Source organism: Alternaria infectoria, assembly GCF_024043175.1.
Source record: "Alternaria infectoria strain BMP 0036 chromosome Unknown scaffold_17, whole genome shotgun sequence".
Taxonomy (NCBI): Eukaryota; Fungi; Ascomycota; class Dothideomycetes; order Pleosporales; family Pleosporaceae; genus Alternaria; species Alternaria infectoria.
In genome coordinates this window covers 560,193-586,875 of record NW_026250706.1, presented here as the reverse complement: position 1 = coordinate 586,875, position 26,683 = coordinate 560,193, and the positions used below count along the sequence as shown (strand labels likewise).

Below are 26,683 nucleotides of genomic sequence, written 5' to 3'. Positions count from 1 at the left end.
GTAGTTACGCTAAAGGTTATTAAGCTAGCGTAGTAGTTACTACTCTTCTTATTAGCTATAGCTATAGCCTTAGCCTTACGCTTATAAGGTGTTACTAGCGTTATTAGCCTTTAAATAGGTTTATTTAATACTTTACTTCTAGCTCTATTATCTACTTAGAAGACTTATTCTCTTCTAGTGCTTCTTATTATTTACTTTCTTCTACTTCTCTATCTTTTATAGAATTCTTGCAATAGCTTCTCCTCCCCTAAATAGCGCTGTAACTAACACACGCCTAGAGCTAAGAAGAAGCGCCTTAATCGCTAGCAGGAGTTTAGAGTGCTGCCGCTGCCGCCTAGCCTTTTGTTAAGTTTTAATAGAATCCCCCTCGCTGTTGTATGTTTTTGGAGTTTTTGTTGAAGTTTTTTTGCATGTGGGGCGACCGACATCGTGCCGACTAGAGACGATGTGGGCCTGAGAACACGCGAAGACGGCATGTGTACAAGCATGTGACTAACATGCGACGTCTTTATTTTGCCCTGCTTGGTACAAAGAGCCTAAAACGTTACTTTCGGAGAGAGACAAAGTACTTGGTCGCGGTAACACAGTTGTGACACTCCCCTTACCAACTCAAACTACCGAAGAACATGTAGCTCAATTAACAAGGCAAAGAATCATAATCTGGAAGCCATCATACAGAGAAGCTGGGTGATATCATGCTAATGCGTTGTATTAGCTCTTGCGGCTCCGTCGATATCCTACCTACTCACACAGCAAAGACGGAACAAAGGAAACCTATCACCATTACTATCAAGAGCTATAGAGTGACTTCTGCATCATTCTCACTGCATATCACATGCCTTGCTACAGCAAACTCGTATAACTTTATGTGTATATAACTGACCGCAGCACCCTACTATGTATCACCCCACCACAACTCGCATCGCCTTACCTTAACTTAACCAACACCAGCAGAGATGTTCCGAAACACACCCGCAGAATTTCTCTACCTTCGCAACTCAATCCTGGGTCACCTTACGCTTCTGAACCCCTGGCCGGGAGGTAGACTGAGCTTAGTGACATACCCTAACATCGATGACACTTGGGACGTGCGCGCTATAGTAGTCACGTCGGACGAACCGTACGAAGCAAGATTACTAGTCCATGTGAACGATAGCCGATGTGAGCTGACAGGGTTGCGGCAAATGCTACATTTGCTGCAAGAGGCTCAAAGACAAAATCTTCAAGAGACGATAACAGGCGATATACTCATCAGCGCGGGTATTGGGATTGAGCATACAGACGTATTAAGGCCATCCTATGAGTTGAGGGGGCCTGCGGTACCACGAAGAGAACAAGAGATGCCATTGGGACACACGCCGCATGGGATGCGACAACCTCGCGCCGACTGGGTAAACGACGCTCGTTATCGTGAGGGTAATCGGGGCGAAGCTGCTCCGCCTCGGAGACACGAGACAGATGAATGGACTGCTGCTTCTGAACAATATCAGCACGAACTAGAAGAGCAGGCTGCACAGCGGTACTAGGCCCTAGGACAGCGTTTTGTTTCATTCGTAGCTCATGTGACGAAATGATGTATTTGGTCAAGATCCTCCATAGAAAGAGATCGTAATCCTACATGTAACTGATGATCGGGAGCATTGCCGGGATGCGATTGGACCATGAGTGGCACAGGAATGACGGAGCCGTTTTGACTTCATGTGTGAGCGTTAGAGTCACATGTAAATGACGGGAGTCATATTGACGCGGTGGCTTGGCGTGGCATATCGTAAAGTTTGTTGAAACACCGCACAAAGGCTGTAGTATGCCAGAGTCTAGGCTTCTAAGCACTGGAAGCATACAAAGAAGTTATGCTTTCTTTGCAGCCTGCTCGGTACTTGCGTAAGGTTCAGCTCCGTTCTAGGGCTTATGGATTTGCGGTACGGAACGAGTCCCGGCGGTAGTGGAAGGTTCAAGTGCGGCAATCGCACAAGAAGTCAGATCTAGATCCGCGTCAGACAAACCCCTGCTGGGTATACTTGTCTCGCAGCCCGGAAGAGGTACGTTTGATGTTGCTCTTATCGCCACTGTGGGGAAGATAACGCGGGTAAAGGAGTTTCGAGATTGACCTCAAGATAGCGCATAGTGATGGCGCGTAGGACAAGAGGCTAAGATGGATGATTGTGGTTATTTCTGATACAAGTATTTGGAAGTGAGCGGCACTGTCAATCCCCCTTGCTGTTCGCACTATAAACTGCCAAGTATAGGGTTCGCGCTGCGGCGGCGCAGGTGTGCCGCTAGACGAAGAAGCACTCACAACTTGACATGTGAAAGCCGTGGGTATTTTGTGCCAGGTCTGTTGATGGTGGCGCGAATACCAACGGGCGATCGTGGAGAGTATAGAGTTTCGGCTATCTAGGACGATGGCTTATCGTCGGGCCTTCCTCGAGTGTTTGAACACGGCGCGGCAAGGTTAGGTTGCGAAAAACAAGAGATCTGGTAGCAGGGGCTATTGAAAGTGAGTGATGATGCATGGCTGGGCAAGCGCGATAGGCGACTGAGGGGTGGCTCCGTATGCAGGTCCGGTCTTGGTATATTGGAACACTGCAGCGTGTATAGCCGGAGCGACAAAGGAAAGTGCGCGTCCCGGGTATGGTCACGCTACGTGAATAGAGTGCGCCTTTGACTCAGACTGCGGTCGCTGATTTCTGGATTACTCAAGATATGAATGACATGACATGTTATCGGAGCGGGTGCCCAAGATCAGAAGGTCGCGATGTCAAGATCTGAGGCGGTGGAGGGTTGTGGAGGGGTGTTCCCTGTGTACGGAAGATTTCTGGTGACGCATCTGCGGGCTCGGAGATATGAGCACTAAGCGAGAATTGCAGTACAACGTGTCCATGAGGCAGTTGCGATGGCGGGTCTGGCAGCGACGTGTTAATGCCAGCGTGGGCAGGAATAAGGTCGGGATGAGTTGGCGCTCGCGGATTCAGGGGGTGGTGACTGGTGCCGTTGGGCAAAAGCAAGTCCAGCAATGCATTTCTCCACCAGAGGGTGGTGGACGAAGAGGCAAGATATGCAGGAAAGCGGAGTTGTGGATTGCCCGCAGGAGGCGCGACCCGTGGTCTTACGCCGTGCAGCAGCCCCCGGGACTTGTACCTTTTTAATTGACGAGCCGAGCGTCCATCTGCACAATTGCTGTTGGATAGTCACTGATAATTACTCCAGCCGCGTGCGGGCCTATCAACGCGCGCTGGAGCGACTTTGTGTCAGCTCGCTATGGGTATACCGAACGTTTTAAGAGGCAATGGGAACAGGAACAGGCCGGGGGTCACCCTATTGACGGAACCGCGTTAGTGAACAAGTGAACAGTGCTTGGGGTTCCTGATTTGCCGTGTGGCTGCAGGATGCCAATGGCTGGTGGTACACGGCAGCGTTTCATGGGCGCGACCAGGAGGCAGGCGCACACAGGGCTGGTCCGGGCGCGGGGACCAAGACGTGTTGACTCGCAGGCGCGACCGTGTTGGATGCTTCGGTCGTGGGCGTGCAGGGGTGCCACGACAAAGTTTGGGATGTCCTGCACCGGCATCTCAAAAGTTGCTAGCTGCCCTTCTCCTGCATTGGGGCTCGCAGCCAGCAACGCTTCTCTGCCCCGAACGCGTCGTGCGACCGCGACGGCGTCTGCTGCTCTCCCTCCTGCCCTCCTGTCCTCAGATCATTGCCTGGGGACTGAGGCCTGCCCCCATATCTGGTGGAGATCCGCACCTAGTGCTCGCGCGTGGCTCCTCTTGGCCTCGTCCTGCAACACGACCACCATCGTCGTTTGGAACCCCTGAAGCCCCGCAACCCTCTCGTAAACTGAGTTTAGAGCCTCCGCCGCCTGCGCGTGTCATGCGAGAGCGACTGCGAGACGCCTTACCTCACCCCTAGCATCGTTCTGCCGCAAGCCGCTGGCTTCCCAGGCTGAGGAACGGCGCGCCCAAGCAGCATCGCGCCATTGACCACCTCCGTCACCTGTCCGTGCCGTCTGCAGTCACGGCACGCTGCTCAATTGCTCCTGCATAGCCCTCAGCGACCTGTCTGGGCTTTCCGGAGAATGCTCCTGCGCCCCAGTGTGGGAAGGTACTCGACGCTCACCCTCACACAGCGCCCATCACCATGGCGGATTACTCACAGCACGAGGGCCGTCCCTCCACGCCCACCGGCTCCTCGAGGACCTTCCGACCGAACGGGTCTATGCGAGCCCTCAACACCAACCCGCCCAAGCAGGAGACCTTCTTCGACGATGCCACCCCCGTAGACCGCTACAACGACTCCTCCAAGCACGATCCGCTCCGGGACTCGCACGACCTCTCCTTCGCCGAGGGGGGTAACGTGAGAGACTCTGTCGTCGACAACATGCTGCTCTCGCTCGACCAATTCTCCACGGGTAACCTGTTTGGCGGCAGCTCAGGGCCCCAATACAACAACTACGCCGAAGACGACTTCTTCCTCAGGGACAACTCGTACCGACCGCCCGGCGCCCGCCATCGCGGCCACACCTACGCCTCGTCACGCTCCTCCGACTATGACCTCAACCCCGACGAGCACTCGCGATACACAGTCCACCACTCGCGCGCACGACGAAGCAACAGCAGCAACAACATCGGCTCGCCGATTCACAGGAAGGGAAGCACGCGGGACATGTACACGGGCCGCCAAGGCACCGGCCAGTATGGCCAGCTCCCACAGGCGGGCCATCTGAGAGGCGGCAACAAGAAGGGCAGCATGGGCAGCGGCTCCTCGAGCATGGACTTTGGCCAGTCTGGCATTTTGGGCAACCAGCGTCTTGGTTTTGGGAAGCGCTCAGCGAGTTTCGACCATAGCAATGCAAGCGACCGGGGTAGAGTCTCACCTCTCAGAGTTGAATCTGTTTTGGACCGTGGCAGGGTTGCCTATCAAAACTATCCCGATGAATACGATGCCGCTCCCGAGCCCACCATCCCGGCTGGCCCTCGAAGGGTCCAGGAACCACCGCAATCTCCCCTCGCTCTACCTCCCCAACCAGCCTTCGCCGCGCCACAAGGACCGAGACCTGGCCGGAGAGGCAGCGTGCGTTCCAACACAAGCTACAGGACGCTGCGCAAGAACAAGAGCCAGCCTGGACCAAGCATGAGAGCCCAGGCGCAGGAGTTTGTCAACGCCAGTACCTTGCGGGAGTTGCCTCCTGTGCCATCATGGCATGACCCGTCCGCTCCCTCACCGTCTGTGGCCGCGAGAAGTCCCCTGTTCCCTGTGCAAACCCCAGCCGCGCCCAAGCCTGGCTTCTTCCGACGCGTCTTTGGCGGAGGCTCCTCCAAAGCTTCATCACCACTCCCAACCCCCACAGGCCTACCGACATTGTCGCAAGAAGCTTCAACACCCGTCTCCACCAAGCCACAGACGGCCGACGTCAACTCCATGTACTCTGCCGCACGACCCCGCACTACCCCCAATAACAGCAGTCACATTGCTACGCAAATAAAATCGTTACCAAAAGCCCCTCAAACCGCCAATTCTTCGCATGGAGATGGCCAGGCATTGCAGCCCCCCACATTGGGCAAGAAGCCATCATCATTCTTCCGCCGTCGGAAGAAGTCGATATCCGAAAACACAAAACCTCCAGTTGCCGCTCTCGAGATCCCACAACCAAACAGACCGGTTCTTCCGCCACAGCCCAGCCCCGGAGTTAGTAGTCTGCGCCAAGTGATGAACCCTTATTTGAACGATGCAGGGCGCGCCGTTGAGAGACCCGTCGACGCGCGAGATGAGCAGTCGGGCGACGCTTCCACGAATGGATTCTCACCAAACTACAAACCACACAAAGATGCAACAGTCCGCACGATCAAGCCGACTTCGCGTGGGGATGACCAGACACCGCCTGCTTCACGAGGAGGGAAACTGAAGGTTTCTGAGACGAACAACACAGGCAGTCCGAAGTTGAAGTTGAAGTTGAAGCACGCAAAATCTGTTGCCCAAAATCAGCAAGAAGACACTTTCCTTGCGGATAGCAGCGGCAATGAGGACCGCAGTGGTCGTGCAACACCAACGGGAGAATACAGTGGTACCGAAGAAGCACGGAGGCCAAGCACAGGACCCACTCCCTCATCACTCAGACAATCTGATGGAAAAAGCAACCGCAAGCCATCTGGCGATCACCGGGCTGAGCTTCTGTCACCTCTCAACAACTCAACCTCTAGGAGCGGGTCAGTGTCACAATCTGCTTCAGAGGTCGAAGACGAAGGTTGGGTCATCACCGAATCAACCGACAAGGTACATCTTACCAACGGCAAGAGCCCGGCGGCGAAGCGCGTGTGGCTCGACACCACTCTGCCAGACACGCTTGGCGACACTTCTGACGATCTCAAGTTACCCTTGGAAGGTGCGCGATCGTCCCAGCAGTCACTCGACAAGGTTTCGCCAGACGCCAACACTCCAACCTCACCTAATGACGTTTTCCACTCTGCTACAAGCCTGCCTATCGTGCAAGTTGAAAGCCGCGAATCCGACACCATGCCTGCCATTGTCGAGGACCGATCGATGCACAGCGAGCCCACTGATGCTGAGCGTGAACGCGCATTCCAGATCTACAGCGGTGATGATTCCTCCAGTCTGAAGGCTCAAGCAGCTGCCCTGCTGGGCGATGTCACTCTGTCCAGCACTCGCATGCGCAAGGCCTTCATGGACCTCTTTGACTGGACAGGCATGAATATCCTTGCCGCCATGCGTGACCTTTGTGGCAAGATCATTCTCAAGGCCGAGACGCAGCAGGTTGATCGCATCCTCATGAGTCTCTCAGAGCGTTGGTGTGAATGCAACAGCAGCCATGGCTTCAAGGCAGTCGGTAAGTGTTCACTTCGCCGAGACAATATAGTAAGCTAACCCACTGCAGATGTTGTGCATACGATTTGCTATTCCATCCTGCTCCTCAACACAGACCTTCACTTGGCCGACATCGAGTCGAGAATGACACGCAGTCAGTTCGTCCGCAACACGCTCCCGACCGTCACCCGCGTATGTCAAGATTCGGTCAAGGCTGCAGGAGAGGAGACACTGAAGCCGCAACACGCCCACTTCCGAAGACCCTCTCTCCCGTGGAACGACAAATCAGAACCCAACTCTCCAGGCGCCGAGGCCACCACATTTCCAGCGGACGAGGAAGAGCCTGTGGAAGCTAGGAAGACCCGCAGTCGTCTCTCGATTCGCCCTCCTGCTAGGAGTGGCTCAGAGGGTCTGCTTTCCTTTGACTCTGCAGTGTCAGAGTCCAACACCCTCGTCAACTCACCATACAATGGCCCCATGCGGGGATGGGAGTTCCAGATCGAAACTGTGCTCAAAGAGTTCTACGATTCCATCCGCAAGCAACGCTTGCCTCTCCACGGATCTTCTGAACCTGTTGTCCATCACCAGCCTTCATCTAACAATCTCTCCGTTAGCAACATGCTACGACGCACTCCCAGTGTGCTGAGCAAAGCACCTTCGGACAATACCAGCTACCGTGGTCGGTCACAGAACGACTTCCGAAACGTGGGTAGTCGTTGGGCTTCTAAGAACCGCTCAAAGCAAAGACTCTATCCTTCGTCTACTGTAGCATCGAGTCGTACCAGCCTGGACGACGGATCAGTGTGGAGCCCCGCTGGATCCAGTTCTTGGAGTCGCTACTCTTACGGCAAGACGGGCACATCAATGTCGGTCGACTCTCTTGGCTCGCACTTTGCAACTGGCGACTATCAACAGGCCATCGGCTTTGCCAATGCTCTCAGTCAGGCTATCATTCGCGAGGAAGGTATGACTATTGCCAGCGACGAAGAGTTCTCCCGCGTCGCCCCCCTGTTGGAAGACGAGACGCTCGAGCTTGTTGGAGCACCCTGGGCCAAGGAAGGTATTCTCAAGCACAAACGACACCTTGATTCGGTGGATAGGAAAGCAAAGGATCGAGCCTGGAATGAGTGCTTCGCTGTTGTTGAGAAGGGCTGCATGCGTCTGTTCTCTTTCAGCATGAACTCCAAGTCGGTTCGGCAGAAGAGCAAACTGCGGCCGTCTGTGGGCGGTGTTGTAGGAGGCGGCAACTGGATGGACAATGCGGAAGCCCTGGACAGTTTCCCACTTCGACAGACAATCGCAAGTGCTCTACCTCCCCCAGGATACTCGAAGACAAGGCCTCACGTTTTCGCGCTGTCGCTGCCTACAGGTGCTGTCCATCTCTTCCAGGTCGGTACACCAGATATTTGCCGAGAGTTCGTGTGCACCGTCAACTACTGGTCCGCTCGTCTCTCGAAAGAGCCTTTAATGGGTGGAGTCAGCAGCATGGAGTATGGTTGGGGCGAGAACGTCATCAACCCAGCTCTGATTCGGCAGGACAGCGCACCATCTGTACAAGGCCACATGCCCCGTCCCAGTGTCACAAGCTCTCTTCGTAGTTCGATGGACCATGCCACCGGCACGCCCAAGGCCAGACTTCCCGGTGACAAGGTGACCCTATCTGACTGGAGCCCACCGGCGTCTAGCATGATGGCTAGTACCCTGATGGAAGTGGACCAGCTCAGGGCCCTTACCGACTATGTTAAGAACATTGAGAACGAGCTCTCGCACCACAATGAACTGAGAGCGCCGTTACTCATTGCCGTAAGACTTACCTCCAGACTACACATGAACGTCACTAACATGTTCTTAGTTCTCCCCTCGCCACCCTAATGCACAGAAGGCCATGGCCAACTGGGAGCGCAAGTCGCAATACCTCCTTCGTGAGATTGTCAAGTTCCGCACCTATATCGACACCCTGGCAACTGCGCAAGCGCAGAAGCAGAAGATCTATGCCGAGCGCGAAGCTCGTGAGCAGCAAGAGCTCGAAGAGGCAGAGAAGGAAGCAGAAGCCAGTGCGAAGAACACTGAAGATGATGGTGCGATCCAAGCTTCCGAGCCTGCTCCATCCAAGACCATCCCGAACCCTGCTCTACCAGCAGCTTTCCTTTTACATCCATGATCGCCAATTATTTATTTTGGCGTACACTGACGATTGATTTCTTTGTTACGAATAGTTACCCCCTTAAAGCGCACAATACGGCGTTTGCGTCTGCTTCATTCGTCGAAACCGAGCCTAAGACAGCGTCCGCACTCGGTGGCTTGACTCACTGTTATACCTATTGTAATCTGTACGAAGTTCTCACGTTTGGCGTCTCCAGCAATTTCCTCGGTTTCTTTCTTTCTCGTCCCTTCTTCTTTCGAACGAACACGTACGACCACCCCAAGAGTCTTTTGAATCGGACTTCACTCTGTACGATTATATTCGCATCTAGTCATTATCAAGCTCGGGAAGATTGATGATCTATATGGTTACTTTGGGACGGAGCTCGCTCTTCATTATTTCATCCTTAGACTGGGCGGGAGAGCACGATGAAGAAGCAATTGTTCGAATATTATACCCCATGTTCTCGAATAGCATACTTTGAACACTATCTTTCCATGACACTCTTGACATCACCGCGCGCATCTATTCCTGGTGCATCGCCGTAACGTGCATGATAGCTGGGAGAAGACGCACGTTTCGTTCATCGCACAGCTTGAATGAGCATATCGTTACATCACCTTCAGCTATCCTGCACACCGCAGCCCTAAACTACTCATAAGGCTACGATAGCTCGATTTACCACAGCCTACCAGTCAATGTAACCCCATAGCCACCACCAAGACCTCTATGATGCCATTCGAAGAAGCCCATTGCGCCCACTGCTCACCACCACTGCAGCTAGAAACTCCAGCGCGCTGTGAAACTCCAACAGCGTTGCGCCTAATGCATACACCGGCCCTCCTCCCCTTCCAACCATCGTGGATCATGGACCAATTACCATCGGCCCTCACTGTCGGCGTGCGGTGTCCTGCGCAAGCCACAGGAAGGGCTAGACTCCCTTAGCGCCAGCCTTTACAAGCAGCGCCGCTCTGATGTAAGGACCGAATTGGACAGAAGGATGCCAGAAAGGTTTCTCGCAGATGCGTACAGTGCATCAAGGTGGGATCGCGTAGAGGGGTATGGGTCGAATTGGGAAGCGCTGAAGATAGGGTGTCAGGTATGTAGCCAAGTGATCTCGTACACCCTTCGCGTTGCACGCCCCATTCGGTAGGGTGCATGGTGCCATCTTTTTGATCTGGCCGGGGACGATACAGGGCTGAAAGAAAGACTTGGATGAATAGGGAATGGGAAAGGGCCGTTTGAACTCGGAGCGGGTTGGGGGTCTGCGTTTGATAGGAAAGCTTCATGTAAACATATTTGCGAACGTTAATCGGAACTGTAAAAAAAAGCAAAAGCAACAGCACGTAAACCGCCGAAAGAATCGCAAACTCTCTCTCTCCAAAGCACGCGCTGTAGAACAGCGTTAGATCAGTCCAGCTCTCAGGAAACAGATCTGCACCTAGTTGGACCCCGGTCCTGGGGATCGTCGGTGTTGCCGTCTCGCGTACGAGACCGGACGAGCTAACTAGCCTTGTACCTCGCCGGCATCGTGGCATCCCACACGCCCCCATGTCACAAATTGCGGAAAGCAGACGGGAAGAAGACGGACAGATTGAGCGTGCCGGGCGGTTAGGCGAATGAGAGGGCAGAAGCGACGGGAGACTCGGCACCGGGGTCTCGTCTTGCATAGGAGGAGACACGTAGGTAGTTGTGGAAATGAGGTGGACGAAATGTCTTGGAGGAGGCATGTAGCGTGTATTACCCAATTGATGTAGCAAACGTAGGATGGACCATGACGGACAAGCGTCTGCGTTGTAGTCGCCGTTGTACAGTGTTTCTAGCGCATGAGTAGCTCGACTGCGGACGCAATGCCGAAGGACGATGCATGTGTACACAGTAGGCTGCTACAGTAGGTTTGCATAGCGGCATGCAAGTCGCATCGTAGACCACGAGGAAACATGGGCACAAACCATGCGCCATGCGCCTTCGACCCGCCATCCAGACTCTGTTGACAGGCGTCCCCGTTTTCTTTTATCTCCGCAACGGCCCATTCCCATCCGGTAGCCCCCTGAATTGACTCGATTTCCTATTTCTCCAGGGGATCGTCACCCATCTTGCCTGTTCTCGTGGTTTGCTCTTCTAGATTCAGACGTCTGGACTGTGAGGTTAGAAAGTTGGCCCACGAGTTCCGGAGCTTAGCATCCATAGCTTTGTCAAAGCTCAGCCCTAGCCATCCTTGCCAGACCCCGCGCTACTACCACATCTCTCGACGTAACCGACGCACCGTCAGCCGCACTCTATAACGGGACCGACTACAGCTTTCTTCGTGCACCCTACGACATTTTATTCCTTCACCTCGACACTTGCGCCACGATCCCTATCTGAAGCATTGAAGAGCGCGTTCGAAGACGGGCATCTGGGCATCATCATCCACGGCTATCCGGCATCTCTGCCAGTACGCGCGGACACTTGAGGAAACCTCGACAGCAATCGCACATCACAACTCGACATGTCCTACTATCCTGGCCAGCAATACCACGGTGGCGGTGGCTACGGCGCGCCGCCGCCGCCTCAAAACAACTATGGTGCTCCACCTCCCCAAGGATACCCTCCTCCACAGCAACAATACGGCGCTCCGTGAGTAGACAATGACGTGCAAAGCTTGACCGGTGCTGACGAACCCAGACCTCCACAACAATACGGCTACCAGAGCCCGCAACCACCCTTCAACAACAACTACGGCCAACCTACGCCGCCGCCTCAGCAGTATGGATACAATCAGGTATGCACATGGCATGCTGAGAAGCAACCGCTCGCGGAATTGATAGCTGACATGCTTAGGGCCCGCCACCACCACAGCAGTACGGCAACTATGGACCGCCACCTCCGCAACAACCACAACAGCCTCCTCGTCCAGGCATGATGCCCACAGCTGGCAGCAACCAATGGACACACGGAAACCACAACGCTCCCCCACCCCCACCATCTGGCGCACAGAACTTTGGTCACGGCGCACCCAACGGCTACTCGTTCCAATACTCAGCGTGTAACGGTCGGCGGAAAGCGCTGCTTATTGGAATCAACTACTTCGGCCAACGAGGTCAGCTCCGTGGTTGCATCAACGATGTGAAGAACATGAGCACCTATTTGAACGAGTTCTTTGGCTATAAGAGGGAGGACATGGTCACTTTGACCGACGACCAGCAGAACCCCATGAGCCAGCCGACCAAGGCGAATATTCTACGGGCGATGCACTGGCTGGTCAAGGACGCAAGACCAAACGACTCGTTGTTCTTCCACTACTCGGGTGCGTCTTCCCTCATACACAAGCATACTGTCAGACTACTAACTTGAACCAGGGCACGGTGGCCAGACCAAAGACCTCGACGGAGACGAAGACGATGGCTACGACGAAGTAGTCTACCCAGTTGACTTCCGCACCGCCGGCCACATTGTCGACGACGAGATGCACCGTATCATGGTCGCACCCCTCCAGCCCGGTGTGCGATTAACCGCCATTTTCGACTCCTGCCACTCCGGTTCCGCCCTCGATCTGCCCTACATCTATTCCACCCAAGGTGTGCTCAAGGAACCCAACCTGGCGAAGGAGGCTGGCCAGGGTCTACTGGGTATCGTGTCGAGCTACGCACGCGGCGATATCGGCAGCATGATTGGTGGTGCCACAAGTCTGTTTAAGAAGGCGATCAATGGCGACGAAGTGTACAAGAAGAACCTGCGAACAAAGACTAGCCCTGCGGATGTGATCATGTGGAGTGGATCCAAGGACACACAGACCTCGTAAGTTTTCTACCGACTGATTCTGGACTTGACATGGACAATACTGATATGGGGGAACAACAGGGCCGACGCAAGTATCGGTGGTGAAGCTACCGGAGCCATGTCGTGGGCTTTCATCTCTTCGCTGCGCAAGAACCCGAATCAGAGCTATGTACAACTGCTCAACAGTATTCGTGATGAGCTGGAGGGCAAATATCAACAGAAGCCTCAGCTGAGCTGCAGCCATCCGTTGAGTAAGCCTTTTCTCTACCTTGCTGTCAGCACGAACGACAAGCTAATTGGAGTAGATACGGACCTGTTGTACGTTATGTAAACGTATGATTGTGGAACGAAGACGAATTGTTGTAAGATGATATGGGCTAGGGTCCGGTATTTGCATACAGGGGCCCTTGAACTGAACGAATGGATGATACCATGACACATACATCCTTGGATAAGGAAAGCGTGGTTGCTACCAAAACGGATGACTGACGATTGTGTATACGAGTTCCTCTGTATATACTTGGGGCACCCGACACGACGGTAGTGTGTCAACCAGCACTTGCTGTAGCTAATGGAGAGTCCGACTGGAGTAAAAGAAGTCGTTATTCATTATCAAGGGGTATCGAACATTGTTGTCTATCGCGTCCGTCGACGTATATCCCTGCTGTAGCACCACTGCTATCCATCATCATTGCTAATCATGATGCATCGTTTCCATCCGTAGCTTTCTGTAATATAATCACGAAGAGCCAAAGCAATTCGCCACCCACACCTAGACGTCCGCAATCTCCTCATCAACCCAATCCCTCCAACTCCTCCACTCGCCCCAGCTCAACGCTACCTTCTTACCCTGATACCTCGTGACCTTCAACGCAACCTTATTCCAATCCGCCTTCTTACCACTCCACCCCGCCTTTCGCATCAAACTAACCAGCGCCTCTTCCTTCGTCCACCCCTGCTCGCTCGCCACATCAGGCAGATACGTGCTCCCATACCGCCTACCTTTTTCCTGGAAGCTAATCCGCAAGCCATGTGTGCCAATCTCCCAATCCATAACATCATCCACGGGCTCGAAGTCTGTGAGGAGCGTGACGGCGCAGGAGAGCGTAGGTAGTTCGCGTGCGCTAATAGGCGAAAAACGCGTGTCGTCGAAGGCGGCTGTGAGCGCGTAGGACGAGAGACCTGTGGTGAGGGGCTGGGCTGAAAAGGTTCCGATGCAGCCTCGAAGTCGCTTCTCGCCGGAGCCCGATACCGTGTTCCATGTTACGAACAAGGGATGCTCTTCTGCCTCTTCCTCCTGATCGACCAGGTTTGTAGTGCTGCTGCTCTGGCTTGTGATGCTACTTGGTGTCTCGCTGCTTAGACCACTGGGCGTCGAATTCGCACTTTGCCGGCTTGACGAACTTGCGGACGAGGGTGGGGAGGCGAGGATACGCGATATCGCGGGTGTTTTGTGGGAGCCATCTACCTGTGCGGCGGCCTGGTCTGCTTCTTCCGCTTCGGTCTCGTCTTCGAGCTCGGAGGTTGTGGTAGGCTCGGTGTTGTATTTGGCCCAGAGATGTTCGACTTGGGCGAGCGTGAGGGCAGGCCGCTTCTCGAGGCTTGCGACGAGCGTTTCGAAGCAGAACGCGCAGTGCGCTTGGGTAGCCATGGTGGGATGGTGGGGGCGGTGACGTTCGACCGGAGCGAGTGGGTGGAAGCCGAGAGGCGTGGGCTGGGTTGGAGAGGACTACAAGGCGGGAAGAACTGAATGGCGGAGAAAGAAGGCTTGGGAACACAAGAGTCTTGCAGTAGAAGACGGGTAGATATGACGGATGAATCCGGGGTGTAGGGCTGCTAGCTAATCGGGCAATGACAGGGCTGTGCAGCAACGTCAGGAACGGGAACGCCTCGGCTGACTTACCTCCGCGGAGAGACGTGTGACAGTGTTAAGGAGCGTCTGATTGAAGTCTGATGACTACAGACGCTTTCGCACCAGCTCAGGAAGGTTGGCATGGTGATAGACTTGAGCGTCGCGGTCGCAGACTATGGAGGGAAGTGTCGAGGTTCCAGTAACAACCCCGTCGGTCCATCAGGTTGTATGTCTAGGAAGCGTCATAGAGTGAAAAGATACGCACAATCTGGATAGTGTAATGTCATTGATTGGAATACATATAGATGTATGCTATCTCACGATGTACTGACTGCACAACTCTCTAGAAGATGCACCGAAAGTCCAAAGCACTGATTCAACAGTTGGTATGTAACCCCATCTTCATGCACACGTACCTTACGGGGTAGAAGGTCGTGTGTTTGGTAATGATGGGGGTGCTTGTTCTTGCCACGATAGATTTTCCTTCAGCAGGTCGAGCATGGAAGAACTCTGTTGCTGTACACACTAATGGCTGGGTTGAGGTTTGCACCTCGTTGGTCTCTCTGACTTACCTGGACTCGTTGCGAACGATCGAACAGCCTAACACATCACTTGGACAGTCGCGCGCTGGTGGAACCGACCTGACTTTTCGACTTGTTTCATTGCCGCATTTCATGCCTGCAGTAGGCGTGAAGCCGCGTGCTCCAATCCCTCGAGCTCGAAGCTGTCATAGAAAGTCCGAATGCCATTGACGCCGACCAGATGTCTCATAAAGGAATCGAAAACCGCCATCGTCGCTCGCTCGTGATCGTATCGTCCTTTATGCCGAGTCGCGCTTGCCCTCCTTGACCTCCTTCTGTGTGTTTGTTAGCGGGCCGTGTTCCCGTGGGACGGTGAGGTGTTGGTACGCACCAGAGCGCGCATGGTGCCGTGAAGAGCATGCCTGTGGTTCCTCCTGAACTTGGGGTCGGTTCCCTTGAGCGAGGGGTAACGGTGGGTCTTGGGCTTCTTGATACTGTGTTGCCATTGCATCAGCTTGTATTCTCATCTAGGTATCCACGATCCTTCGCGTTGTAGATGGTCCATCTGCGGGACAATGGCGCGTGCGATGGAAGAGGGTGATGCGTACCCGTTACGGTGGTTCTTCTTGGACTGGTTGTGCTGGGACGAGTTCTTGGATTCTGCGCAGCTCCGTTAGTATTCTGGCCATGTAAGTCGTGAGCTACCGTCAACGTACTGGCCATGGCGACGGTTGTGGATGTCGATTTGGCTGTGTGGTATTGTCGAAGAGCTGATGTCGGGGAACGAATTTGCTGTGCCCAGGTGTGGTGCAGCTCGTAAGCGAGCGGGATTTCGCGCTAGTGGTAGCGTGACGAGGCTTGCCCAGGTGTGCACCGGCAACACCAGGTGGGCATCACAACATCACCATGTCTTCAGTCCTCACAGGTAACATTCGAAAACCAATCAAGGATTCTAGAGAGTGGCTCGCGATATCGCTGTTTGCTCCATTGTTGCATCATCCTCGCATGGTTTGCCGACACGACTTTCACGCGCACAACAGAGTTCATGACCAGCATTCTGGCTCCACATCACATAAGGGGAGGCCGAACAGTTGGGCTTCAGCCTACGTTAATATAAGACCAAAAGTCTACAACATCTAAAGGCGATGTACACTTCGAACTTGCTTACTTCTACCACGTGTTTCATCTCTTTCCTAAATTCGGTGGGATGATATCGCTATCTCCCGAGCTCGCACATACACTTTCTGGAGTTCCGGTCGTGCTTGCGATTTTAAGTTTCAATGTCAACTTAATCCTCACCGGATGGCGTCACTGTCACTTGGCACCGCCCTCATTCCTGAATACTTCTTGAAAATCGGTCATTACAAGTACCCTTCGACGTCGGCACTTTTCATTTGGGAAGGATGGCCTGTCATTTAAAGCGACATACTCCCTCGAGATAGGCGTCGTTTGCGAAACTACTCTCTTCGTGGCAGATCCGGTACACGCATATTGAGTTCCAACACGCAATTTAGTACGTCTCGAAATTTCAGGAAAGAGCAGTGCATGGTTATTGAGTGTAGAAGGCGGCGTTGCCGTATCGCACCCTCGTACCTGATGTCTACACTTTGTCGCTGCCTTGCTTTTTACCCAGCCTCACCTGGCTACCAACGTCTCAAGCCATGTGAGGTTAGTCACTACTGTCCCAAGCCGTCCCATATTCTTTGTCGATCAGCGGAAGACGTGCGGCACTATTCCACTACCTCGCAGGCTTCCCCAGAACGCGGAACCGTGCCCGTCCACCGGGTGTGCACGCCGATGAATGACGATATCGTTTAATTGGCTACTGTTAATCACGCCTCATCAACCCTTACTGAGGTAGTAATACGCTGCAGCTGCGGGGCGACTACATCCCAGAAATCGCCGTGCTCTATATATCCTGTAGCCCAAACTCCGATTAAGCGTCGTCGTCACTCTTACATCGACCATGGAGAATCCGACAATGAAATCATCGAGTGTGCCAGACGATAAGACCGTGGTGCTTAACGATACATACGGAACTCATATCGACCCGTACGCTGAGAAGAAGCTCCTTCGGAAATGCGACCTTCGCGTTCTTCCGCCTCTCTTTGTTCTATTTCTCCTAGCATTTTTGGACCGTGTCAACATTGGTACGTTGCTGCTACTCTAGTAGCATGTTTATGAGCTAATAGAACATAGGCAATGCGAAGATCCAAGGGTTGACCGAGGACTTGAACATGACAGGCCCTTTGGCCTATCGGTACAACCTCGCTTTATCGATATTCTTCGTCCCCTATGTCCTCTTTGAGGTACCGTCCAATCTCATCCTGAAAAAGATGAAGCCTTCGACATGGCTTAGCCTGATCATGATATGCTGGGGTTAGTCGCGGAAACTGGCATGTGAGTGCCATGCTAACGAGCCTCAGGCCTTTCGACAATCGGAATGGGCCTTATCACCAACTTCGGCGGTCTATTAGCGATGCGCCTTCTGCTAGGTCTTTTCGAAGCTGGTTAGTATTTTCGATACGAATCGCAGGTGCACTATTTACTGACTTCACGAACCAACATTCAGGGTTGTTTCCTGGATGCCTGTACCTGATCTCGATGTATTACAAGCGTTACGAGCTTCAATGGCGCATCACCCTCTTCTTCAGCGCGAGCATCATCGCTGGAGCATTCGGTGGCGTAAGTATACATATTTCAATCGGTAGTTCGTCCTAACGTCTCGTAGCTCCTTGCATTCGCTATTGCCAAGATGGACGGCATCGCAGGCTATCGAGGATGGTAAGTACACCTCATTAACGTTGCATACGGAATAAACACTGACTTTATGGACCAATCAGGCGCTGGATCTTCATCATTGAGGGTGCCGTCACCGTTGCATTCGGCGTCATCATGTATTTCTGGATTCCTGGGTGGCCCGAGAAAGCAGGATTCTTGAACATGGAAGAGAAAACCCTTCTTCTAGCACGTCTCAACGCCGACACGGGTGATGCGGTCATGGACAGATTGGACAAGAAGGCTGCGAAGCGAATCTTTTCAGATCCCAAGATCTATCTGGGGACTCTTGCCTACTTTGGTGAGTATTCTCAGTGCTATCTCACTTCCTAGCATCTGCAGTAGGATACGTGCTGACCATGCGCTTCCACCTATTAGGGGTCGTCAATACCGGTACTGCTGGTTCCATCTTCACTCCAACTATCGTCAAAGGACTCGGTTACACATCTTCCGCCGCCCAAGTACGCTCGATACCTATATTCATCGTGGCCACCATTGCAGCCGTCGCAGCAGCCTGGCTGAGCGATCGCATGCGCCATCGCTATTGGTTTTGCATATTCGGACTCGTCGTCGCATCAATTGGCTACATCATACTTCTCGCCCAAGAGAACCTCCCAGCTGGCGTGAAGTACTTTGCCCTCTTTCTCGTTACACCTGGCGGTTTCATCACTCAGCCCATCGTGCTCGCTTGGATGTCGAATCTGGTGTCTGGACACTACAAGCGCTCTGTTAGCTCTGCGATGCAAGTCGGATTTGGAAACCTGGGAGGTGTCGTGGCGAGTAACATCTTTCTGGAGAGCGAACTGCCAGGGTTTCGGACGGGATATGGGACCAGTCTGGGTTTGTTGTGGATCTGTGCTGCGGCTTGCACCGGACTTTTGTTCTTAGTCAAATGGGAGAACGCGAAGAGGGAGAGGGGCGAGAGAGATGGAAGACTGCAAGAGGTGGATGCTGATAATCTGGGTGATGATCATCCAATGTTCAGACTTACGTCTTGAGGCAGGGATGCCGAATGCCTTGTGAGACGAAAGTGCAAAGTCAAATGGAAAGCTCTGGTAGCAGTTCAAAATAGACGTTGGGTACTGTATCTAGATGATACCTACCTCGTCTGTATTGTGGGTTCTTCATCGTGCATTCTCAATGTGCATGATACATGCCTTCCCTGGGTCAGTGCTGCCCAAGCACCAAAGGTCACGACAGAATTTCACCCGGCATGTTTCTACCTGCTGCGTCATAGCAACTAATGTGATACCCAAAGAGTGTTTATAATATCTGCCAATCTTTCTCAGTTTCCATCGGACTCATAGCTGCGTCGGTCCAATCATCCTCAGATCCAATCTCGTCTTCGGTGTCGGATTTGAGAACTGGTGAAGACGCTGACGTCTCTTTGGGCTCTCCGTCATTCCTTATCTCATCCTCTGTCGTGGCGAGTCCATTGGAAAAATCTTCCTGAGCCTGGTCTTGCTCGTCCGGGCTATCCTCCCCATTATCATCGCCCATTATTTGATTGCTGAATGGCCGCGTGGTTTTCGTGTGTGGCGGTGTAGTCATGGCCTCAAAGAATGCTCTAGCATTGCTGTACTCTCTTGTCTCACCACTCCACAAAATACACCCGACTATGATCTTTACATCATCTCTGTGTAGAAGGATGCTGAACTCGCTCGCCGCACCCCAGAGGCTCATCTCATCATCCCATATGTTGAGACACAACGTTTTGAATCCGGTCAAGTGCTCCAGAATGTAATTGGCCAGCTCAGCAAATGCTCTTTGGGTAGCCTGTGCTGAACAGTCTTCTTCGTAGGGCTGCACGAGAAGAGATAGACTTGTAACGTGTTGGCGAGCAGATGGACCGATGCTCTCTAACCACTTTTGAGTCGCAAACGCTTGGTACCGTCCGCGTGGGCATGGGCCCGTTAGGAAAAGGAAGTTGCGGCGTTCGTATACTGTCGGCTCGGCATCTTCATGGACTTGGTTGCGGCGCTCCTTTTCTTCTTTTGTTGCCGGCCGCAACATGTTGACTGGACCATGGGCGGATTGGAGCACCCATAGCTCTTCTTTTCTCGTTTTGAAGCGGACTTCGGGGCCGACGCATTTGCTTCGAGTGTAGATGTGGCCCGGCTCTCTGCTGTCTTGCGAGGGAAGATCGGATCTTGGACATCGACAAATGTCGATTTGTGTTTGTCCGGCAAAGGTGGTGTTGCTGGGGTTCTCGAAATGAGGCCACTCCAGAGTATAGTTGATGGTCGTTATGTTGTCTGTGGTTGAGAGGTGTGGCATCGGTTGATTCGGACTTCGATACATAGCACCGGCGCCAGTGTGAGGTATCGGGGGAATCTGCTTGCGAGAGTGAGGTCCGATGGCTTTGACCAAACTGAGAACTCCTTTGCTGTAATACACCGTGCTGCCCAGACCGTACTGCAGAAGGCGCGTGATGCTCTCTGATCTGGCTCACTTGGTTTACTTTTTCGTCAAGTCGCCCAAACACGAGGCTGATAATAGGTCATCATGCATACCGCTACTCTCACTACGCCTGAGATGCCAACCACACTTTGTACGAGCCCTATGAGATACCGGATGAGGAAATGCTGTACGCCTAGTTAAGCTAAGAATAGTAAGCTATGCTGGCACAGCTGAGTACGAGACGAGGCGAGAATGCGTCAGCGCATGATTGCGCGTGGCGAGAAACAGGAAGGAAGTTGTGAAGTCTTGATGTTGTCGGTGAAGTAACCGTGAGTGTAGCGGAGGGTAGGTAGGTGAGACGGGCAGATGGGAGCTATTTGTGGGGTCCGGTGAGCAACGCGCACCAGTGTGAGGTGTCGGAATGCTAGGAATAGGATTCCTGCGCGCATGTCACGCCCATGTCTTTGCAGAAGCGAGACGGGGTCAGCGCGAGTCGATCATGCAGTGGTGCAGTGTCGATGATAGGGCAGCCACGTCATTGGCCCAAGCGTGTTGGATTACATGGATAAGCGTCACGATCACGGAGCTTCGCGACATGCACGCCTCTGTTGACGCGCCATGCTATAGTAAACACGACGCCGCTGTCTAGATGACCCTCGCCCGCTGTCTTGATGGCCGAGACTGGGAATGCTGAGCCCCAGACGCCGATCTCTGAGGGACCCAGCTCGCCCACAACACCCACGCAGGAGAGCAGCAATGCGTCGGCCAAGTCGATTACTGGGGAGCCGATTGAGCAGCAGGACTTCGCCAATCCGACGCTCAGCATAATACGGAACTTCTCGCGCAGCACGTCGGCAAGCTCGGTGGCGACCAAAGAAGAAACCCCTCCGCCGCTGCCACCCCGACCCGCCCTCGGTTTACTCTCGCGACCCTCGACGTCGCACTCTACGGCCGCTGGGAGACCCCAACTCCTCTCCAAAGCCACCACACAGCTGTCTGTCGCGCGGACACAGGCGTTCGCGACCGACGCGAAAGATGAGTCGCCCACGTCGTCGGGACCCAAGACACGCGACGTCTTGGGCGCAAGCCTAGGCGCTCACAACCTCAGCGATGCCGACGACGGCGCGAGCATACGCAGCTATGCGCCGACAATAGAGGCGGCAGGGTATCAGGAGAGCCTCCTGGGCGAAGTCATGGGCCAGGCAGAGAAGTCCGAGCAAGAGAAGTCACTGCTCAGGACGCTGGGCCACAAGTTCGTCGATGCCGAAGCGCAAAGCATGTTCCCACCGGACCCATACTTTGAAGAGGCTTTTCGTCGCGAGTTCGATGAGGTCGACGAGATGGCCTTGGACGGATCGAATGAAGGTCAGACACGCGGCATGTACCTAGAGGTAGCCCTCGCTGATGTAGTCAATAGAAGCCGTTATGCACCAGTGGCGCGCAAAACTGAAGCATTTCCTCATCCTCTCGAGTGCCGGCAAGCCCATCTACAGCCGACATGGCGACGACCAGCTCATCACGAACTACATTGGTGTCGTGCAGACCATCATATCCTTTTACCAGTCCACCAACGATATATTGAGAGGATTCACAGCAGGAGACGTACGCTTTGTCGTCATGTCCAAGGGCCCGCTGAATCTGGTAGCCATCACGCGCTTACCAGAGAGCGACTCCCAGCTCCGGTCACAGCTCGAGGCACTCTACATGCAGATCCTATCCACTCTCACGCTTCCTAGTATGGAGCGCATGTTTGCTGCGCGTGCGAACTACGATCTCCGCAGACCGCTGCAGGGAACAGAGACACTACTATCAGCGCTTGCAGATGGCTTCACAAGAGGCTCACCATCGACACTGCTCTCCGCTCTCGAGTGCCTCAAGCTCCGCAAGTCGCATCGCACCACCATCAACAACACACTCTTGAAGACCCGCTCCGAGAATCTGCTCTACGGTCTTCTCGTCGCATCCGGGAAGCTCGTGTCCGTCGTCCGGCCCAAGAAGCATAGTCTGCACCCCGGTGACCTGCACCTGATCTTCAACATGCTCTTCGAAGCCGGTAGCGTCAAGGCTGGGGGTGGAGAAAACTGGATCCCACTATGCTTGCCAGGGTTCAACAACACTGGCTACTTGTACATGTACGTAAGCTTCCTCAATCTCGAACATCCAACGGAGCAAATGCAAGAGCGGCCTCGCACGAGCGATGGAGCCGACGACGAAGTTGCGGTCCTCCTGATCAGTGCGGAGAAGGAAAGCTTCTTCGAGCTTAGACGTATGAGGGATGATTTAGTCGAGGTAAGCTCACAGTTTCTTTACATTCTACTGCAAAGTCTCCTTAATACACGGGGGACCGGGATGAGACGTGAGGACGCGTGGAATGCTAGTCAAATGGCCTCTCTTTCCCGCCCCAGGACGTTGTCCCGTGCCTTAAGATTGATGCGTCGAACGATGTGGGCTCGAACGGGCTCGGAGGCGAAATTGACTCATTCTCGGTGTTCTCCCATGGGTTCTCATGGGTTTATTGCCGGTAAGCGCGAATTGTATACCCGTACGAGGCCCACGGGACAACTTTGCGATTCGGCTTCGGACGTCAGCATCTCCGATGGTCCTAGCCCATCCTCCCGGTCGGATTCCGCATTCCCTTCCCTTTGCCCCGGTCACCGCGTCCTTTCGGTCCTTCGATGGTCCCGTTCGTTTGGTTCCAATATGGCCAGGATCATTTAACAAAACAGCATTGCTTTCGGTAGATGTTTCGTGGGCTAACGGGTGTTTCCGCAGAGCTTGCAACGCAATGGATCCATTGAGGCTATACGCACAGCTGTGCAGCAAGGCCGTCCCACTTGTACAGACATTGTGCCCGGCAGTCCGCTGAGGCACTTTCTGTACAAGTCGAGGGGAAACGTTCAGTTTACTATGCCGAGCTATACACCTTACTTCGAGGGCGATCTGGAGAAGAGACGGTCCGTATCCCCACCCTTGGCACGTGATTTCGCAATCAACTGCCCCACATGCATACCAAGAAGGCTTGCTGACACTATCGTCTCCCCTAGATTGATCGACCTGTACAATAAACTTCACAGTAATCTACACAACAAGCCGTCGACGCTTAAGGTGCATCATGAAACCAACACGACGTGTATAGCGTTAGCGTGGAGTACACCGCTGTTTGAGCTTTATGCTGTTGCGCCGGCAAATACGTCGAGAGCAGCGCTTGCACAGAGTGCGAACAAGGTCATTCAGTGGGTGCGGCGAGAAGAGGAGAGGGTGTTCATCATTGGAGGTGCTGTATTCTAGAATTTCAACCACGCAAGGTGTTACAATCGGTAGAGCTTATATACCCATTAAAGCAAGGCAAGGGGAAAATAATAGTATACCACAAACATCTTTATTGCGACTATCATCAGAGACACTATGCAGTGCATCTCCAACTAAGCCTTTGGCAAATAGCCAGCTCCCCTCATCTGCTCAAACACGTCTCTCAAACTTGCCCAAGTATCTCTATAGCCAGTCCAACCAAACTCCCTCGCCTTGCTCATACTGATCACCAGATCGAAGTTGCGCCCCAGTGCGAACCCGGTGAAAGCCCACGTCGCCTTGTCAAAACTACTCTTGTCCAGACCTTCACGCTCAGCAAGACGTTCCCATGCAGCCTTGACATCAGCCCGCTGCGACCACTTGACCAAATCCACGTGCTGCTCCACGACATTCTTCTCCAGCGCCGGCGTGCCTTGGATGCCAATCTCATCTGCAACGACGCTAATGGGAGGTTGAGGCGCCATCTCCATAGCACTCGACATATCCTCTTTGCCCACGACTTTCTTGATGAGGCTAGACCCCACACCACCGCTTGTATACGCATCTTTGAACTGATCGGGCTTAACGCTCCCGCCAAAGTACTCAACAACCTTGGGCCAGAGGTTCTGCCAGCTCTCCACATCGCCGTTGACGACGTTAAAAGCCTGATTCGCAGCGCGCGGCTCCAGAGCAGCCCAGGCACAGAACTCAGCGTGCAGCTTGGAATAAGTGAAGGAGTCGAATCTGGTGTAGAAGGCGGGTGAGCCGGGGAAGGTCAGGCCTTCGTTTCCAGAGAGCTCTTTGGACACGAGGGTGTAGAGAGCGATGGCGGACGAGAGGTTCATGAAGTTTCCCATGGCGAAGCCGATGACGTCGTTGGGGTAGGTGGCTACCCACTCTTTATTGTGTTTGTTGCAGAAATCGTGCAAGATGTTTTGCTGGTTGTAGTAGAAGTTTGGTGGCCATTTCGACGTGTCGGTTAGCCAGGGGAAGTCTTCGGTCATGGGTTGTTTGGGCATGCCTAGGTGGACGCCGTATTGCTTGCAACCGCATACTAGGATAATTCTCTTGACATCTGAGACTGCACCGGTCTTTTCGAGGGCGGAGAGGAAGTTGGAGAGCATGCGGCCGTTGACTTCCCAGGCGTCCTCTTCTTTGTCTTGGGCTAGGTAGGCGGCGAAGAAGATGTATTCGCCGCGCACGTTCTTGAGATCGTTGGCCATCTCATCGGGAGAAGATTGTAAGTCAATGTGGTTGTGAATGACATTGTCGGCATAGTCTTCCTTCTTGCTGCGCGAGAGGGCATGAATCGTGGGCCATTGTTGGCGGTGTTGGCTGAGTTCGGAGACAATCTCACGGCCAAGGATGCCTAGGCGAGGTGAGGATAGGACCGAATGGAATAACTTTGGTACGTACCAGTTGCTCCGGTGACTATTGCAGAAGGCATGTTGTAGTGTGTGAGTTGTGTGAATCGATTGCTGTGTCAGTTGACGTTGGGTGAAGTGACGGTATAAGAAGCAGATGGTTGTGATTCATGCATGACGTAACAATGCATTCATGAAGAGGTATGTCACGATTAGACCTCGTGATCAACATCCACTTGGCACGATAGTACATCTGAGGCGGCGATGCGCTCACGGCTATCGCATCCGGCGAATTGTATCGATGCGGTAATGCATCGATCACAGATGTCTGCCACGATCGCAGCACCCAGTTTAGGAGCGGTGTCTTCGTATATGTGTTGCACACTTGAGTCGAGCGAGAATGCGTGGCATTGTAGAGAGAGTGCTACGAATAATCCTGGCTTCCATGGCTCCCAAAGAACATATGGTAGTAGCAGGCATAGAGCAGACGGATCCAAGATTAGCACCGAATCGAGAGTTGAAACTCGCATGTTCGTGCCTCAGTCACCATATGAAAGGGACTTCTGTCCCGTCCTGTCTTCTGACCAAGCTTGTAGTCTCCTTCGTCGAGCTAGGACAAAGTGAATCCAGCATGGTCTGGTGGAATGTGTGGTGAAAAACATGCCCGGCATAGGAGGATGCTTTGTGAAGCCGCACGTCCGACAGGTTCATGTCTTGCCGGTTTGCCCTCTAGCCCTAGAAGACGCATCTTCGTTCGCGTGACTCATGTATTGTGCCTGTCGTACGCTCTTCGACCATTGTACTTCCGTCTCATGCCGAATCAGATGCCAGGTGTCGCGTGTCGCGGGGTGTCCGATGTGTTCGTAATGCGTTTCGTATAGAGTGAGAGGAGAGGAGCGGTCTTGAATTGAAGGTGTTTTCATTTGGGAGGGCGCTTTTGCCATGTAAGTTCGCGGAACTGGTTCTTCACTTCATCTCTGAAGTGGTCGAGGGATGATGGGCCAGTTCCTGGAGAAGTCAGTACTTAATGGTCTAGCCGGTGTCATCAAGACATACTGCCTCCGCCATTCTTCTGTTCAAAGTCGGGCAGCCTGTTGATCTTGCGATAGGCCTTCTGGATGGCTCGGTTGAATGCCGGGGAGCGGATGAGCTTCGAAGAGTCAGTAGCTGTAGCGGCATAGGGATATGGAGGATTGTCGACGTGCCTTTGCGACGGCCCAAGCCTTGCCCAGCTGTCAGCTTGTTGTCTCTGTTTGGGTGGGGGATGGCACAAACCTCGAAGAGAGCGAACCAGGGAGCACCCATGGTTTGTTCAATCAAGCATTCACAAGCGCGGGTAGCTGCTACGGCAAGATAGCAGATGCGTGCAGGCGTTGCGTTGGGGGAGGGGTGGTGGCAACGGTGTGGGAGTGATGGATCATCAATGGAGCAGCCTCGGAATGGCGAGCGGAAGCAACTAGACACAACCGGGACTGCCCAGGTGGCCCTGCCTGCACCTGTGACGCGACCGCGCCTGACGTTTGATGTGGACCCTCGCTTCATCGATTGTTTCTTCTGGTAACGTACAAATGTTTAGATCCTAAACATCTTGAGTCTCCTATCTTCTTTTCTGTGATTGCATCTTCTACCATCGCTGGGATAACGTAGGCCGCCTTGTCAGCCTGCTCGACAACGCCTTGACCTGCCCGCGCACCCCCGCCAGCTGCTCCACTACACGCTCGCGTACAGCCCCTCATCTAGAAGACGCCTCGCTGGA

At 53.6% G+C, this 26,683-nt stretch overlaps 7 protein-coding genes across 7 annotated transcripts; 4 read left to right on the top strand and 3 right to left on the bottom strand.

The window, feature by feature from the left end:
- Positions 1-4,137: 4,137 nt before the first annotated feature.
- J4E92_008618 (uncharacterized protein) lies at positions 4,138-8,980 on the top strand (the record flags this gene model as incomplete). Its single annotated transcript, XM_051499969.1, has 3 exons — positions 4,138-6,841; positions 6,890-8,622; positions 8,672-8,980. The coding sequence occupies 3 exons, from the start codon at positions 4,138-4,140 to the stop codon at positions 8,978-8,980; spliced, it is 4,746 nt and encodes a 1,581-aa protein (XP_051349982.1).
- Positions 8,981-11,453: 2,473 nt separating this feature from the next.
- MCA1 (Ca(2+)-dependent cysteine protease) lies at positions 11,454-13,055 on the top strand (the record flags this gene model as incomplete). Its single annotated transcript, XM_051499968.1, has 5 exons — positions 11,454-11,581; positions 11,630-11,726; positions 11,786-12,251; positions 12,304-12,742; positions 12,806-13,055. 5 exons carry the CDS (start codon positions 11,454-11,456, stop codon positions 13,053-13,055), a joined length of 1,380 nt encoding a protein of 459 aa, XP_051349981.1.
- Positions 13,056-13,496: 441 nt separating this feature from the next.
- Positions 13,497-14,375, bottom strand: J4E92_008616 (uncharacterized protein; the record flags this gene model as incomplete). Its single annotated transcript, XM_051499967.1, has 1 exon — positions 13,497-14,375. The coding sequence occupies one exon, from the start codon at positions 14,373-14,375 to the stop codon at positions 13,497-13,499; it is 879 nt and encodes a 292-aa protein (XP_051349980.1).
- Positions 14,376-17,063: 2,688 nt separating this feature from the next.
- J4E92_008615 (uncharacterized protein) lies at positions 17,064-18,873 on the top strand (the record flags this gene model as incomplete). The annotated part of the gene is made up of 7 exons (XM_051499966.1): positions 17,064-17,247; positions 17,297-17,476; positions 17,524-17,607; positions 17,670-17,782; positions 17,829-17,881; positions 17,941-18,176; positions 18,254-18,873. 7 exons carry the CDS (start codon positions 17,064-17,066, stop codon positions 18,871-18,873), a joined length of 1,470 nt encoding a protein of 489 aa, XP_051349979.1.
- Positions 18,874-19,138: 265 nt separating this feature from the next.
- Positions 19,139-19,922, bottom strand: J4E92_008614 (uncharacterized protein; the record flags this gene model as incomplete). Its single annotated transcript, XM_051499965.1, has 2 exons — positions 19,139-19,893; positions 19,919-19,922. 2 exons carry the CDS (start codon positions 19,920-19,922, stop codon positions 19,139-19,141), a joined length of 759 nt encoding a protein of 252 aa, XP_051349978.1.
- Positions 19,923-20,946: 1,024 nt separating this feature from the next.
- On the top strand, positions 20,947-23,563 carry MON1 (Vacuolar fusion protein mon1; the record flags this gene model as incomplete). The annotated part of the gene is made up of 3 exons (XM_051499964.1): positions 20,947-21,640; positions 21,693-22,564; positions 23,048-23,563. The coding sequence occupies 3 exons, from the start codon at positions 20,947-20,949 to the stop codon at positions 23,561-23,563; spliced, it is 2,082 nt and encodes a 693-aa protein (XP_051349977.1).
- Positions 23,564-23,697: 134 nt separating this feature from the next.
- Positions 23,698-25,118, bottom strand: J4E92_008612 (uncharacterized protein; the record flags this gene model as incomplete). The annotated part of the gene is made up of 2 exons (XM_051499963.1): positions 23,698-24,932; positions 25,112-25,118. 2 exons carry the CDS (start codon positions 25,116-25,118, stop codon positions 23,698-23,700), a joined length of 1,242 nt encoding a protein of 413 aa, XP_051349976.1.
- Between the last annotated feature and the right edge of the window lie 1,565 nt (positions 25,119-26,683).